At 35.1% G+C, this 14,688-nt stretch overlaps 1 protein-coding gene across 1 annotated transcript in view; it reads right to left on the reverse strand.

The window, feature by feature from the left end:
• Positions 1–366: 366 nt before the first annotated feature.
• Positions 367–14,688, reverse strand: part of LOC108526480 (protein eyes shut homolog) — a 123,776-nt gene continuing 109,454 nt past the window's right edge. Inside the window, exons 7-8 of the mRNA XM_017867281.1 lie at positions 2,057–2,229; positions 367–470 (exon numbers count right to left, since the gene is read on the reverse strand). Of these exons, the coding sequence (XP_017722770.1) occupies positions 367–470; positions 2,057–2,229 (277 nt within the window). The remainder of the gene's footprint in view (positions 471–2,056; positions 2,230–14,688) is intronic.

The raw sequence follows: 14,688 nt of genomic DNA on the forward strand, positions 1-14,688 counted from the left end.
TTAAAACTAGTCATGAAAAAAGCAATTTACCAATATTATGAGGAAAAAGTAAACTGAGAGGCAATTTTATGATTTAGGAGAGGTTACATGTATAGTTGTAAATCATAAGTTATAACAGGAAGGACAGCTATAACATAAAAGAAGTCAGCAAATAAGCAAGACTTGAGTATATGAGAAAAGTAACTGGACATATTGTCTATCTTGCAAAATGTGTGCACCAGAATTCTTGGTATAATATTTTAATGAGTACTCTGGATTCTAAAGTATTCTAATCAAATTGTTATTTTATAGAATATCAAGGTATATCTTTGGTTAATTTTGTGTTAGAATTCTATGTGGATGTCACCCATTTTCTGGCACCTTTAATCAAATCCGTTCATATACATCCATACATCCACACAAATTTTGGGTTAATCTGTCTTTCAAACTTTCACTGTCTGAGCCTTTAAGCATCAAAACTGTGACTTGCCCTATTGTTAAATTCACTAGCCCTTATGTTACTTGTCGTATTATTTCTTTCCATTTCTAAAAGCTATTCCTTTGGGAGTTATAAAGGTACTCCTCTTGGTTAATTTTTGAGTACTTTGCCTTTCACTAAGGAACTATCCTATGAAAACCGTCACAATTAGTTTTTATTATTGCTATTAAGTTTAAATATTTAACTGACTTTTTTTTTTTCTCTGCACTATATGATGGGTGCTAGACATTCAACAGACATGGTCACTGCCCTCAGTTCTATGAAAGACAATCAGGAAAGGCTTCCCTAAATTAGCAAGGTGAAGTGTTAGCACCTGTTATGGAGGGGCAGATGAAAGCATTTTAGGCAGAGGGAAACAATACAAAATCTGTACTCCAGGAAAGAGTGTGGCATATTCTAGGAATTAAGAAACACAATTTCTTAAAGATCAAGATTGATCCCTAGTGTCATTATGAGAGGCTGATTTGTGTAAGCCAGATACAAAACTTCATCTCATTATTTCATAGTTACACTCTTAAGACATGATTAAACATTTTTTCCTGTAAACTTATTCTAACCCTCAAATGTCTTCCATTTATTAACAATTCTAACTTTTGGAGAGTTAAACACAAGTAGAATATCAAGGAATATAAGAATAATGTGTTTGCATTAATATATTTGATAAAGTGATCTAAAAGTATTAATTTTTTTCTTATCACACATATGAATATGATGTTGCAATAAAACATCCAAATAATGCAAAGGTGGATATAGCACAATTGGTGATTGACTCCTGTACTCTTTTTATCCCAGCCTCTGTTTCTAAAATAGGGAAGAGAGAGCTAAAGCTTCATCTTCTGGGTGGTGGGTGAGGCAGGATAGAGAAATAGTAGATAGTCCAGTCTCAGAAAGCTAGGATATGGCAGGTAGGTCCTTATGTCCCTTTATTTTCCTGGCTTAATCTCTCCAGCTTCACTAACTGAGAGTTTCCTGGATTCTCTAATGCTGTTCTGGAAGTCCCAGCCAGGGATTAAAGAGAAGATAGATCAGATCTAGAAATACTGTTACAGCCCAGCTTGTGAGCGCCCAGAGATTGCTGAGCTCTTTTAGAGGCACTACCATAAATTGTCCTAGTAGTTAGGACATTGTTGCTTCTGACTGTTACTACTGGACTTGGGACCATTTCTCCTCTCTAATTTCCCTCTGAAGCTGATGGTCTTGTGATATTGCTGAGAGTTTTGAGTGAGATGGAAAGCACAGATAGGAGAGGCTCACAGAGATGAAGTCTTGATCTGGAACTGAGTTATGAACTTAAGCTCACTTGACTTAACTGCATTTAGCACAAAACATCTAGAACATCCACACAAGTAGGAAGTTTAGAGTTAATAAAGCAATACTAAAAGCCATATTTTTTGTACTACTGAATTTTAAGTACTAGTCTATCTGTGAAGTATAATGTCAAATATACTCGAAAAAGAGGAGAGTAGATTTGAATTTTATTATATGTACTTTTTTACTTTTCAAAAAGAAAACTGACTTTGAAATTCCTAATTTTAGTTATATTTGTGAACAGCAAAATGACTTGAAATTCTGCCTCACCTTGTTCACAGTAGATTCCAGTGGTTCCTAGAGGACAGAAACAGGTGTATCCATGAGGTAATGAAATGCAGGTTGCTCCTCTGCTACAGTGGTGTGGAGGGTCATGTTCAGGATCACAGATGGAAACTGTCTCTGTGCAGAATGCTCCTTTCCACCTAGTGGTACAGTTGCAGCTGTGGGTTGAGAGAAAGTCACATAGTTTGAGCACTTGTGTAGAGATGGATACATACTATGTATCCATTGCCTTGATGCTAACTTGTCAATTTTAACTGAAGTTCCAAGAGATCAAAATGAATTGTGATTCAAACTCTAAGACCTAAATTGTCAAAGGAGAGAGTTAATAACTGGTTATAGGATTACTGGACTCCACATCAAAGACTTTAAAAGATTCAGAGTATATAAATAGATAATTTTTTGAGAATCGTTTCTTTGGACAAAATTGCATTGTAAGTCTCTCTCCCAACTCCCACACCACCACCAAGAGAAAAAGCTGTGCATGGTGTTGCTGTCTCCTAACTTCAAGCCTAGTGAAAAGAGATTTAGCAGGACCACTTGGAGAGCTTGGTATGTGTTCCCTGGCATTGGCAAACTCACAGGCTCAGCTCCTGGGGTTGCAGAAAGAGCTGCAAATATGCTGAAGACAAGTCAAATGTGAGTGAATCCCAGGAAAGGGATGTTCATAGTCAGGAAAAACAGCTTGAGGATATATAAAAATGAATCTTGACTAAGAGGTGTCCTTCTCGCTAAGATACCTGGGCAGTAAGAGGTTTCTGGCTGCAGCAGAAGCTGAGGGGTAATAGGGAATACTCAGCTGAAAGAGAGACCTTGTCTGGGTTTAGAGAGTGATATTGGGAGGAGCCCAGAAGAAAACTTTCCGATAGACCCATCAAAGGCAGAGTTGTCAGATAAAACGTAGAGCATCTAGTTAAATTTAAACATGAGTTAAACAATGAATAACTTTTCTTAGTAGAAGTATGTCCTGATATGGTTTGGCTGTGTCCACACCCAAATCTCATCTTGAATTGTAGTTCCCATAATCCCCATGTGTTATGAGAGGGACCAGGTGGAGAAAATTGAATCATGGGGGAGGTTCCCCCATCCTGTTCTCATGATAATGAGTTAGTACTCATGAGATCCGATGGTTTTATAAGGGGCTTCCTTCTTCACTGGGCGCTCATTCTTCTCCTTCCTGCCACCACATGAAGAAGGACATGTTTGCTTCCCCTTCCACCATGATGTAAGTTTTCTGAGGCCTCCCCAGCCATGCTGAACTGTGAGTCAATTAAACCTCTTTCCTTTATAAATTACCCATTTTCAAGTATGTCTTTATTAGCAGCATGAGAACGGACTAATACGTGTCTCATGCAATATTTGAACTTTAAATAAATAATATTTGAGATTTTATTGTTATATATCTTGATATATAGATACATACACACACACACACACACACACACACACACACACACACACACACACACACACATATATAGTTGATACATTGTTGTTTGTCTGAAATTCAAATGTATCTGGGCACCGTGTGTTTATTTTGCCCCTCCCTGCCTCCCTCCCTCCCTGCCTTTTTCCCTTTCTTCCTTCCCTTTCTCTCCCCACCATACCCCTTCCTTTCTTCTTCTTCTGAAAACACTGCACTAAAGAGTACATGAGAGAAAGGGTTAACTTAAAATTCCTGTTACAGTCAGAGAGCAATAAACTACCGTGCCAGCCTAAAGAGCACATTCTAGAATTGGGTGTGAGATATAGGGGTCAGAAACTGTTAAACTGGAAAAGGACAGCAGTTGATCACACCTTCCCAGACCTTTTAGTTATGTCATATACTTTTATATGCTTGTTGCATCTAAATTAATAGTTGTGCAAAAAAAGTTCGGAAAATTGTATAGGGTTCTCCAAAATGGAGACAAACAAAATACAGAATCTGCTGCAAAATTACATTTTTTTGAAGATTATTTTGAAGATCAAAAGAGTATAGAATGCATAAAACTTCTTATACAAAAAAGAGAATGAGTAATTTCGCAAAAGAAATAAAACTATAGTAAAATTCTTATTAAATAATTTTAAACACGATGCTGTCATTACTTTTAAAAGTGACGATTGCACGCCATCTAGTGGTTCATTTTTATCTACTTGAAAAAAGCTTAGAAACAAAATTGTTCTCACTGCCTTATAGATAGAACTCACAATGGTAAAATACTTATTTTATTTAATTCACTTACACTTTATTGTATATATTTAAGATATATAACATAGTGTTATGGGAATAAAATACTTGCTTGGATATTAAAGTAGATAAATCACATTAAGCATAATATAGATGCTAAAATCTTATTTGAAAAAAATAACAAATCAGAGCATTATATAGTTTGTCTCAGAATTTTTAGGTCTGAAACAATTAGCTATATGTTTAATATATAATTAGTTATATAATTCTAATGAGAATGATTTTGTGCAAGGTCAAGTTTTTCTTTTTGTTCCTTGGTTTCTATAGCACCCTGTGAAATATAGATAATAAAAAATTTCAAGCCTTCATTAGTTATTCTCTACTTTGGGTGATATTTTTCTAACCCTTGATGTTAATTCATTAATATTTCTTCCCTTAACCACGTATACTACTCTGCCCTGAGGAAAAGTCGATTTTGTAGAAGTGTGTGTGTGAGGTGAGGTGTCTATATAGTGGGCAATGTAAAAACAAAACAAAGACAGGTTGGTATCTATTTAAAGAATATTTATTATTTTTTACGGGCTAGCTGTCTGTGCTTATCTTAGGATTGAGGATAGTACTGTGCTTGGTAATGAGATTCTACAACACAGGAAAGTCCATTTTTGACCTCATGGACTTCTGTATTTTGGAGAAATCAGATTAGTAAGGAGATAATTTTAATAAGATGGGACAAGTTCTAAAATGGGTATTATGGTATCCTGTGGATGGACATCTAAGTAATTTTAGTGGATTACTTAGGGAAGGGTAAGGGAAGGCTTAGGAAAGGCCGCCAAAGTGAAATTTGCCCGCATAAATGCATGCACTGAGAGGAGGTGTCAAAGGACTTTGAACAACAGGCTGAGACAGTTCAACTTCAAAAAAAAAAAAAAAAAAAAACTATTAATTTTTGTGGGTACAGAGTAGGTGTACATATTTATGGGGTACATGACATGTTTTGGTATAGGCATGCAATGTGTGACAATCACATCATGGAAAATAGGGTATCCATCACCTCAAGCATTTATCCTTTGTGTTACAAACAATCCAATTATACTCTCTTAGTTATTTTAAAATGTACAATTAAATTATTATTGACTATAGTCACCCTGTTGTGCTATCCAATACTAGTCCTTGCTCATTCTACTTTTTTGTACCCGTTAACCGTCCCTACCTCCCTGTTACCCACCACCCTTCTCAGCCTCTAGTGACCGTCCTTCTACTCTCTATCTCCATGAGTTCAACTGTTTTGATTTTTAGAACCCACAAATAAGTGAGAATATGTGATGTTTGCCTTTCTGTGCCTGGCTTCAGTTCAACTTTTAAGTGACAGGTGTATAGAAAATGACATGAATGATGAGGCACACTTTAAGAATATTGATCTGTTATGTGTAGGATGATTGCATAGTTTAACAATAAGCTCTCTGGTGATGTAATTTTAATCTTAGTGAGATCTTAGCATATTTTTGCTACTAGAAAAGGGGCCGGCAACCTTTTTTTTGTAAAGGGCAAGGCAGTTTACAGTTTTGCTTTGTGGGCCATATAGACACTGTTGCAATAACTAAACTCTGCCATTGTTGAAAGCAGCCACAGAAAACACACAAATGGGTGTGGCTGTATCCCAATAAACTTTAGTTACACAAATAGGTGGTAGGCCAGATTTGGCCCATGTGCCATAGTTTTCTGACCCCCGCACTCTAGACCATTAATTCTAGAGATAGGCTCTGTTTTGTTTTTTATTATTGTCTCAAGGCCCCAAACAGTTCTTGGTTTATTGTAAGTTTTAATTGACTGTTCAAAGAATAAACACATAAATGAATAAATATAATAGGTCATGGCTGGGATAAGAAAGCAGATGGAGACAAAAGTCCTGAATAGGAAAATTGCTGTGGGGATGCCGAGGTTGAAGTGTAGATATGAGAGGCATTTTCAAGGCTTTGGTAAGTGTGTTGGTATGAGAAGAAAAATTATAGTAATGACAAACATTATTTGATGCTTACCATGTGTCAGGCACTCTTCTAACCTTTTTAGTTTCTCTATTACCTTATAGGAAGGGTACTATCATCATCCTCATTTTGAAGAGGAGGAATCTGAGGAACAGAGAGGTTAAGTCTGCTAATAAGTGAGGAAGTCCACCCTTTAGTTACCATTTTATGTCTCTCAATCCTGTGGAAGTGTTGGGACCATGAAAGAGTATGGTGTTGTTAGTGAAATAGGGACAACTGGATAGCAATATAGTAAAGGGAAAACAGAGAATCTACTTTTATAGGTTTTATTCCCGGGATGCAAGACTGGTTCAACATACACAAATTGATAAATGTGATTCACCACATAAATAGAATTAAAAGCAAAAACCATATCATGTTCTCAATAGATGCAGAAAAGACTTTGATAAAATTCAACTTTCTTTTGTGTTAAAAACCTTCAACAAACTAGACATTGAAGGACCATACTTCAAAATAATAAGAGCAGTCTATGACAAATCCATAGCCAAACATCATCCTGAACAGGCAAAAGATCGAACCATTCCCCTTGAGAACTGCAACAAGACAAGGGTGCCCATTCTCACCACTGCTATTCAATACAGTAATGGAAGTGCTAGCCAGAGCAATCATGCAAGAGAAAGAAAGAAAAGATATCCAAACAGAAAGAGAGGAATTCAAGTCATCTCTCTTTGCAGATGATATTATTCTATACTGAGAAAATCCCATGGACTCTGCCAAAAGGCTCCTAGAACTTATAAATAACTTCAATAAGATTTCAGAATACAAAATTGCTGTACAAAAATCAGTAGCATGGCTATATACCAATTATGTCCAAGCTGAGAACATAAGCAAGAATGAAATCCCATTTACAATAGCAACAAAAAGAATGAAGTACCTAGGAACATGGAACCAAGGAGGTGAAAGATCTTTAAAATGATAATCACCAAACACTGATGAAGGAAATCAGAGATAACACAAACTAAAAAAGATTTCATGCTCATAAAAAGGAAGAATCAATATTGTTAAAATGGATATACTGACCAAAGCAATTTACAGATTCAATGTTATTCCTATCAAACTACCAACATAATTTTTCACAGAATTAAAAAAATTATTCTAAAATTCATATGGAAACAAAAAAGAGGCTAAACAGCTGAAACAATCCTAAGCAAAAAGCACAAGGCCAGAGGCATCATTCTGCCTAACTTCAAACTATACTACAAGCCTACAGTAACCAAAATAGCATGGCACTGGTACAGAAACAGACACACAGACCAATAGACAGAACAGAGAACCTAGAAGTAAAGTCATACACCTAAAAGCACCTAATCTTCAACAAAGTCAATGATAAGCAATGGGGAAAGGGCTTCCTATTCAATAAATGGTGCTGGCTAGCCATATGCAGAAGATTGAAACTAGACCCCTTCCCTTCACTACATATGTTATGAAAATTAACTCAAGATGGACTAAAGACTTAAATGTAAGACCTAAACCTATAAAAACCCTAGAAGAAAATCTAGGAAATACCATTCTAGACATCAGGCTTGGTAAAGAATTTACGACTAAGTCCCCAGAAGCAATTTCCATAAAAACAAAAATTGACAAGTGGTTTAACTGACAAATTAAACCAAAGAGCTTCTGCACAGCAAAAGAAACTATCAATAGAGTAAATAGACAACCTACCGAATGGGAGAAAATATTCACACACTACACAATAACAAAGGTCTAATGTCTAGAATATATAAGGAACTTAAACAATTCAACAAGCAGAAAACAGACAACCCCATTAAAGAAATAGACAAATGACATGAACAGACACTTCTCAAAAGAAGACATACATGAAACTAACAAATAGATTAAGTAATGCTCAACATCACTAATCGTTAGAGAAATGCAAACCAAAACCACAATGAGATACCAACTCACACCAATCAGAATGGCTATTATAAAAAAGTAAAAAAAAAAAAAATGACAGCCATTGGTGAGGTTGCAATGAAAAGGGCACACTTAAACATTGCTAGTGGGAATGTAAATTACTTCAGCCACTGTGAAAAGCAGTGTGGATATTTCTTAAAACTTAAAACAGAACTACCATTCAACCCAGCAATCCCATTACTGGCTATACACCCAAAGGAATATAAATCATTCTATGAAAAAGACATATGCATTTGTATGTTAACCGCAGCACTATTCACAATAGCAAAGACATGGAATCAACCTATTTGCCCATCAACAGGGTTCTGGATAAAGAGAATGTGGTACCTATTCACCATGGAATACTACACAGCCATTGAAAAAATGAAATCATGTCCTTTGTAGAAACATGAATGCAGCTGGAGGCCATTATCTTATGCAAACTAACATAGGAACAGAAAACTAAATACTGCATATTCTCATTTATAAGTAGGAGCTAAGCAGTGAGTACATATGGACACAAACAAATGGGAATGATAGGCACTGGGGACTACTTGATGTAGGAAGGTGGGAGGGAATGTGGAGTGAAAAACTACCTATTGGGTACTATGCTCACTATCTGGGTGATGGAATTATTTGTACACCAAACCTCAGCAACACACACATTTATGTAACCTGCACATGTACATTCTGAACCTAAAATAAAAGTTGAAAAAAAGCCACTTTTAGCTAGTCTGCATTGGAGGTAAGAGTAGGTGATAAAATAGCTTTTTTTTTCCTTTTTCTATAAGCATCTAGCAACATGGCTTGTAAATTTGATGATAGTTCAGGACATAAGGCAGATTTAATTAAATAGACTAGCAGGCAAAGAGCTGGGAAACATGCACCCGGCATACAATAGCTAAGACTACTTAAATTATACTGAGGAATCTTTGACACTATACAGAGCACTGCTTTCTTATTTCAAGACCATTCAAAAAATGTCACATATCCTTAATTGTCAGTACAAGGAAAAAGTTGTGGGTTCTTCTGTCTCCAAACATAAACAGATGATAGCAGAGAATAAAATATTAAACACTTTGGAAATGTAACAGCTCATCATGATAGTAAATCTAGAGATGAATATTAGAGTGTGTTCTTACTAATATAGTTAATTATTTTACTTCTGTGCATTTAGAATGAAACTGATTTGAATTCCTAAATTGCAGATACATTGTTTAGTTCTGACTGTCAATTTTATAGCTTAGAAACTCTATGGGTTAATTTTTCCTCATTACTATAGAAATTCAATACAAAGAATTTAATTTTCTTGTAATTAGGCAAGTCTAAGACTGTAAGAGTTTAGTATGAACATGGATATAAAAAATTAACTGAAAATGAGATAATAGAAGATTTAATATTTTTTGTTAAATATCATTCACTTACTAAATATTACCAAAGAGGGAATATAAAGCAGCATTATACTTCATTACCAAGGTGAGTACAAAATAGAAAACATGGTCTTGTTCCCCACCCTGAGGACTTGCTACTTTATTTAGAATAATGTATTTGTATGAAATATATAATATATAAAATATAATATTCAAAGTTTCTTAGGGCTTTACCTTAGTGCCAGGCACCATTTTAAGTACTTTAGATGTAGTAATTTGTTTAATCACCATATAAAACCTACAAAGTAATACTATTATTCACCCTCAGATTGCAGATGAGAAGCTAATACAGAAAAATATAACCTCTGCTTAGCCTACTTTTTCAGGTTACCTATCAAATATGGATTTTGATGTTTTGGATAACAGAGATTCTTCTTTATATGTTGAGGCTGAGATAAGAACAGAAAAACAAAGTTCTTGGAGAAAATTTACCTTGAGCTGGATCTGTAAAAAGGTTCTGGTTATAGATTTGTGGGTTTTCTATGCATAAGCAAAAGCACAGACACAAAATCTATGTGGTGTGATGATAAAGTCATATGAATAATAGAATAAATGCATGTAATTTAGCAATGGGCGATCACATGACCTAAAGGAATCTAGTTCTGCATATATAACTCATTTCTCTGCTATTTAAATAAAAAGGGAAACATAGCTGAATTATCTTCTCAGGTCATCTCCTGTGTGGATGACTTAATTCATATAAAATTGCTTTCCTTTATGGCTTATTTCCATTTGAGTAACAAGTTAGGAGAATAAGGTAAGTGTGATATGATGTATAACATTTTACCTGCCAAAATTTGCTGGATTTTAAATGACATGCTCAAAATTTGAGCCTTTGAAGAATATACAATCAAGTGCTAAAACAAATGAACCTCATCATACACTGGAATGTGATGGCATATTGAAACTCAACATGCTTACTAGGACAGGTTGCTATAATAATCACTCCACCTGCTGACATTCCCCCATGGCCTTCCTTTCTTTGCTGGTGAGATACTCACCTAGGTCCTTGGTGATACCTCACAGAGTTTAAGAAGGATGAGATGAAATGACTCTTTATATACTATTGAAAATACTGGCAGTTGTCTGTGGGCTTTATTTTGTAGTTCTCCAGGTGTAAGAGCTTGAACATTGTAGTATGTTAACAGTTGGAATCAGAATTCCTATTAAGGAGAGAACTGTCTTTGGGAAACTACATGAGCTGCTTGGAGTAGACAGTGGAACCTGGTTGCATTGGGATGAACATGAGCCTGGACTACAAAATAAGATGATAAATTATACTGCCTGAGACCAGGAGGGAATTGTGGTTTGTTTTAACCTACAGACTCGGTTGGAAAAAAGCAAAGCAAAGGACAGAAGATGGGTGTCTTCTGTCACCCATTGCCATGTATTTACTGCAGTGGTGCGGTGACCAAAAGACAAGTTGGGAGTTGTTTAGGTGGCCATGATATAAACTTTTTTCCTTCAACTTTGTCACCTCTCTCCAACCCCCTGCACCAATCTAAACAAGTGGAAATGGCTTTCTTAATTTGATAGAAATTAAAGAAGTTGATTATAGCTTTTAGGCATCTGTGATATGGAATAGTCAGTATGGGTGAAAGACTGTGGAGCTAGAGATGACTTGAGAACATAAACCTTCCTTTTGGAATCTTCACAATTTATGTAGATGTCAAGGGTCTGGTAGAAAGTAACTGACATCTGAGCTATAAAAAAACCATGAGAGAAAAGAGTTTACTCTTAAGCCACAGTGTAGGGAGGCTTGATGAAAATCCACAGTGAATTCTTACCTCGGACTCTTATTTTCCAGCTGCTTAAATAATAAAGAAACAAAAAAATGCGAGCTTATTTTAGGATCTACACTCTTCAAATAAGTTTTTCATATTTTCTGACTATGGAAAGATAATTTTCTGAAAATGTCTCATCTTTGGCCAGTGGGAGTCTCTTTAAGTTGGCTCCTGTTGTCTTTTAATATAACCATAGTTGTCTTTGTTAACATTCTTGCTTTCAGGCATAAAAAGATATCTAGGCTTATATTATATATTTTCTCTCCTAGAGCTGAGTGTACAAGTCTCCAAGAAGTCTTGGTTCATTTTAGTGGAAAATGGTATTTGGAGATGACAATTTTGGCACTAGAGGTGTTCATTGATACTGAATTATTGTTTCTAAATCTTTTTAGCAGATATAGCTGGGAAATTTTTTTTAAAAAGAAAGATCTGTTTTTTTTTTTGAGATGGAGTCTTGCTCTGTCGCCCAGGCTGGAGTGCAATGGTGCAATCTCAGGTCACTGCAGCCTCTTCCTCCCGGGTTCAAGTGATTCTCCGTCTTCAGCCTCCTGAATAGAAAGTTAAGTAATGTGTTCATACATTAATTCCAATTCATATTAAGGATTAGAATGATTTTTACTTCTTCGATTTTATGACTAGATCTCTTTCATGCTGAAAATTCTAGTTCCTAATGATTAATATTAATTGTTAATTTGGTTTATATATAATTATCTGTTATATAAATATAATGTTATTTGTGTATTTTTATATATAGTTTTAAAATAACAATATCAATGTTACCACTAACATCAAGACTACAGAATGCAATGGAATATCTTTATGTTCTTTTTGTTTTAGGCCATAATCCACTGTATAGTAAACATATTGTGTTTCAAGATCAGTTGAACTAAATCTTTTCTGCTTGTTTATGCTACCAACTTGAAGTACAGTTGAATTTATTCATTTCTTTATTTTCCTTCAGTATTCAAAGAGTGGTCTTTTTCTTTTTTGATTTACCATGTGAAACATTTTACCTGGTTCCAAATAAAAACTATAAAGCAAATTATAGTTAGAAAGTCTAGCTTTTATCCTTTTACTACTTCTTGTTTTCTCCCTCACCCTATAGATAACCATTTATAAATTGTGTGTGTGTAATCTTGCATTTTTTTCTTAGAAAAATATAAGCCTATTTGTATGTGTATCTATGTTTATGTATTTATATCTGTTTATATCTATTATCCCTATTATCCCCATTTTCTTACCATGTGTTCTTTACCCTGATTTTTTTCCACTTAATAAGTCGCCCTGGAGGATCACCTCCCATAGCAACATATAAATGAAAAGGTGTATATATATAGTGAATAGTATATATATATAGTAGTATAGTATATATATATTATATATGAAGTCCTCCATTACATAAACATTCCTTAGCTTTTTCAACCAGATACCTAGTGATGAACATTTGAGCAGTTTCCAGTCTTTGTTTTAACAAGTAGAGAAATTAGGTTGCTCTAATACATAATAGTGTCTACTTCTCTATAGCCTCACTACTAGATTAGTCATATTTTTAGCTTTTTGCCAACCTCATAGGTGAGAAAAATTATCTATCTAAAATTGGAATCTCTGGAAGACAGAGTTAAGGGCAATTCCAAGGAAGTAAGGAATACTCTTTCAAGGAAGTAACAGTGAGAGAGAAGCAAAGGGAGGAGGAAAAAAGGAGAACTAGTACAAGGTAATGAGTTACCAAGCTGGCCATAGCTTCATAAGAAACACAGCTGATTGCTTGGTAAGGAGAGAGTGTTTCTTGGAAGGCGGGATAGAGTAGTACAATTAATTTGTTTGCTATGCAGAGAGAAAAAGAATAGCAGGAAGAGGCGGGTTGATAACAGTCAGGCATAGCTTGACAACAGATTAAAAATTTACATTTTGCTGCATTGGCAATGGAAAACCAGGAAACATTTTGAGCAGCAAAATGATTAAGAGCAAAGAGGATTTTAGGAAGATCTGGATTAAGATTAGGAGTGTTTAGGGAACAGGTCACCAGTTGGCAAACAATTACGTGTCCAGTTGAGGAGTAATAGAAGACTGAATTAAGCATTGTTGGACAAAATATATAAAAGAAGACAGTCTGGGGAAAGGATGCTTAATTTGGGAACTTTGGCAGACCTTAGAGAACCTATTTTTGGGTTCTAGGGGTTTGTAAACCTCTAAAATAATAAGCACATTTTGTGTTCCAAGTATGTTCAGTTTTAGGAGAAAGGGTTTTAGCTTTAACCTGATGCTCAAAGGCAGTTCTAAGACCAAAAATAATTAGAAAATCCTGAATCAATGAGATTTTGTGATCACTAATAGATTTATGTTGTAAATAAGCCTCATTTATGAACTTAATATTAATCCTTGGTGCATTTTACATTTTTACAACCACATTCTTCTAACTACTATTGTACTTATTGTCTGAGCCACTCATTTTAACATCTAACTTGTTTTTGTAACTTTGTTTTCCCTACACTGCTTTTCTTTTTTTTTTTAGATGGCCTTTCCCTCTTGTCGTCCAGGCTGGAGTACAGTGTTGCGACCTCAGTTCTCTGCACCCTCTGCCTCCCAGGTTCAAGTGATTCTCCTGCCTCAGCCCCTCAAGTAGCTGGGATTATAGCTCACCCACCACCATACTGGCTAATTTTTGTATTTTTAGTAGAGATGGGGTTTTGCCATGTCAGTCAGGCTGGACCTGAACTCCTGACCTCAGGTGATCCACACATCTTGGCCTCCCAAAGTGCTGGAATTACAGGTGTGAGCCATGGTGCCAGGGCTACACTGTGTTTTCCTTAAAGGGACACATCTGTATATTGTCCTCAGTCACAGGTTACTGTACAACATTGTGACTATGGTTAGTAGCAACGTCTTGTATTTTGAAAATTGCTGAGAGTAGATTTTAAATATTCCAATCAGAAAAAATTATAAATATGTGAGGTAATGCATATGTTAATTAGCTCATTTGAGCCATTCCATGATGTATACATATTTTGAAACATCATGTTCTACATGATAAATATATCCAATTTTTATTTGTCAATTAAGAAAATAAAGGAAAAAAGTACAACTTAAATAAAATAAAACTTGCTTAAAAACACCTATTAAGCTAGACATGGTGGAAGAGATTGGCAAAATGTAAAATAATATCTTTCTTCTCACTAAACATTTTGGTTTGGAATCAGCCATTTCATTAAAGCATTTTATTTATGTCAAAACAAACAAAAGACACTTACCAAGCACATACACACATAGGACTAAGAACTAAACCCATTTTTTTTTTTTTTTTTTT

This window comes from Rhinopithecus bieti, unplaced genomic scaffold (assembly GCF_001698545.2).
Source record: "Rhinopithecus bieti isolate Rb0 unplaced genomic scaffold, ASM169854v2 scaffold_53, whole genome shotgun sequence".
In the NCBI taxonomy this organism is placed as follows: Eukaryota; Metazoa; Chordata; class Mammalia; order Primates; family Cercopithecidae; genus Rhinopithecus; species Rhinopithecus bieti.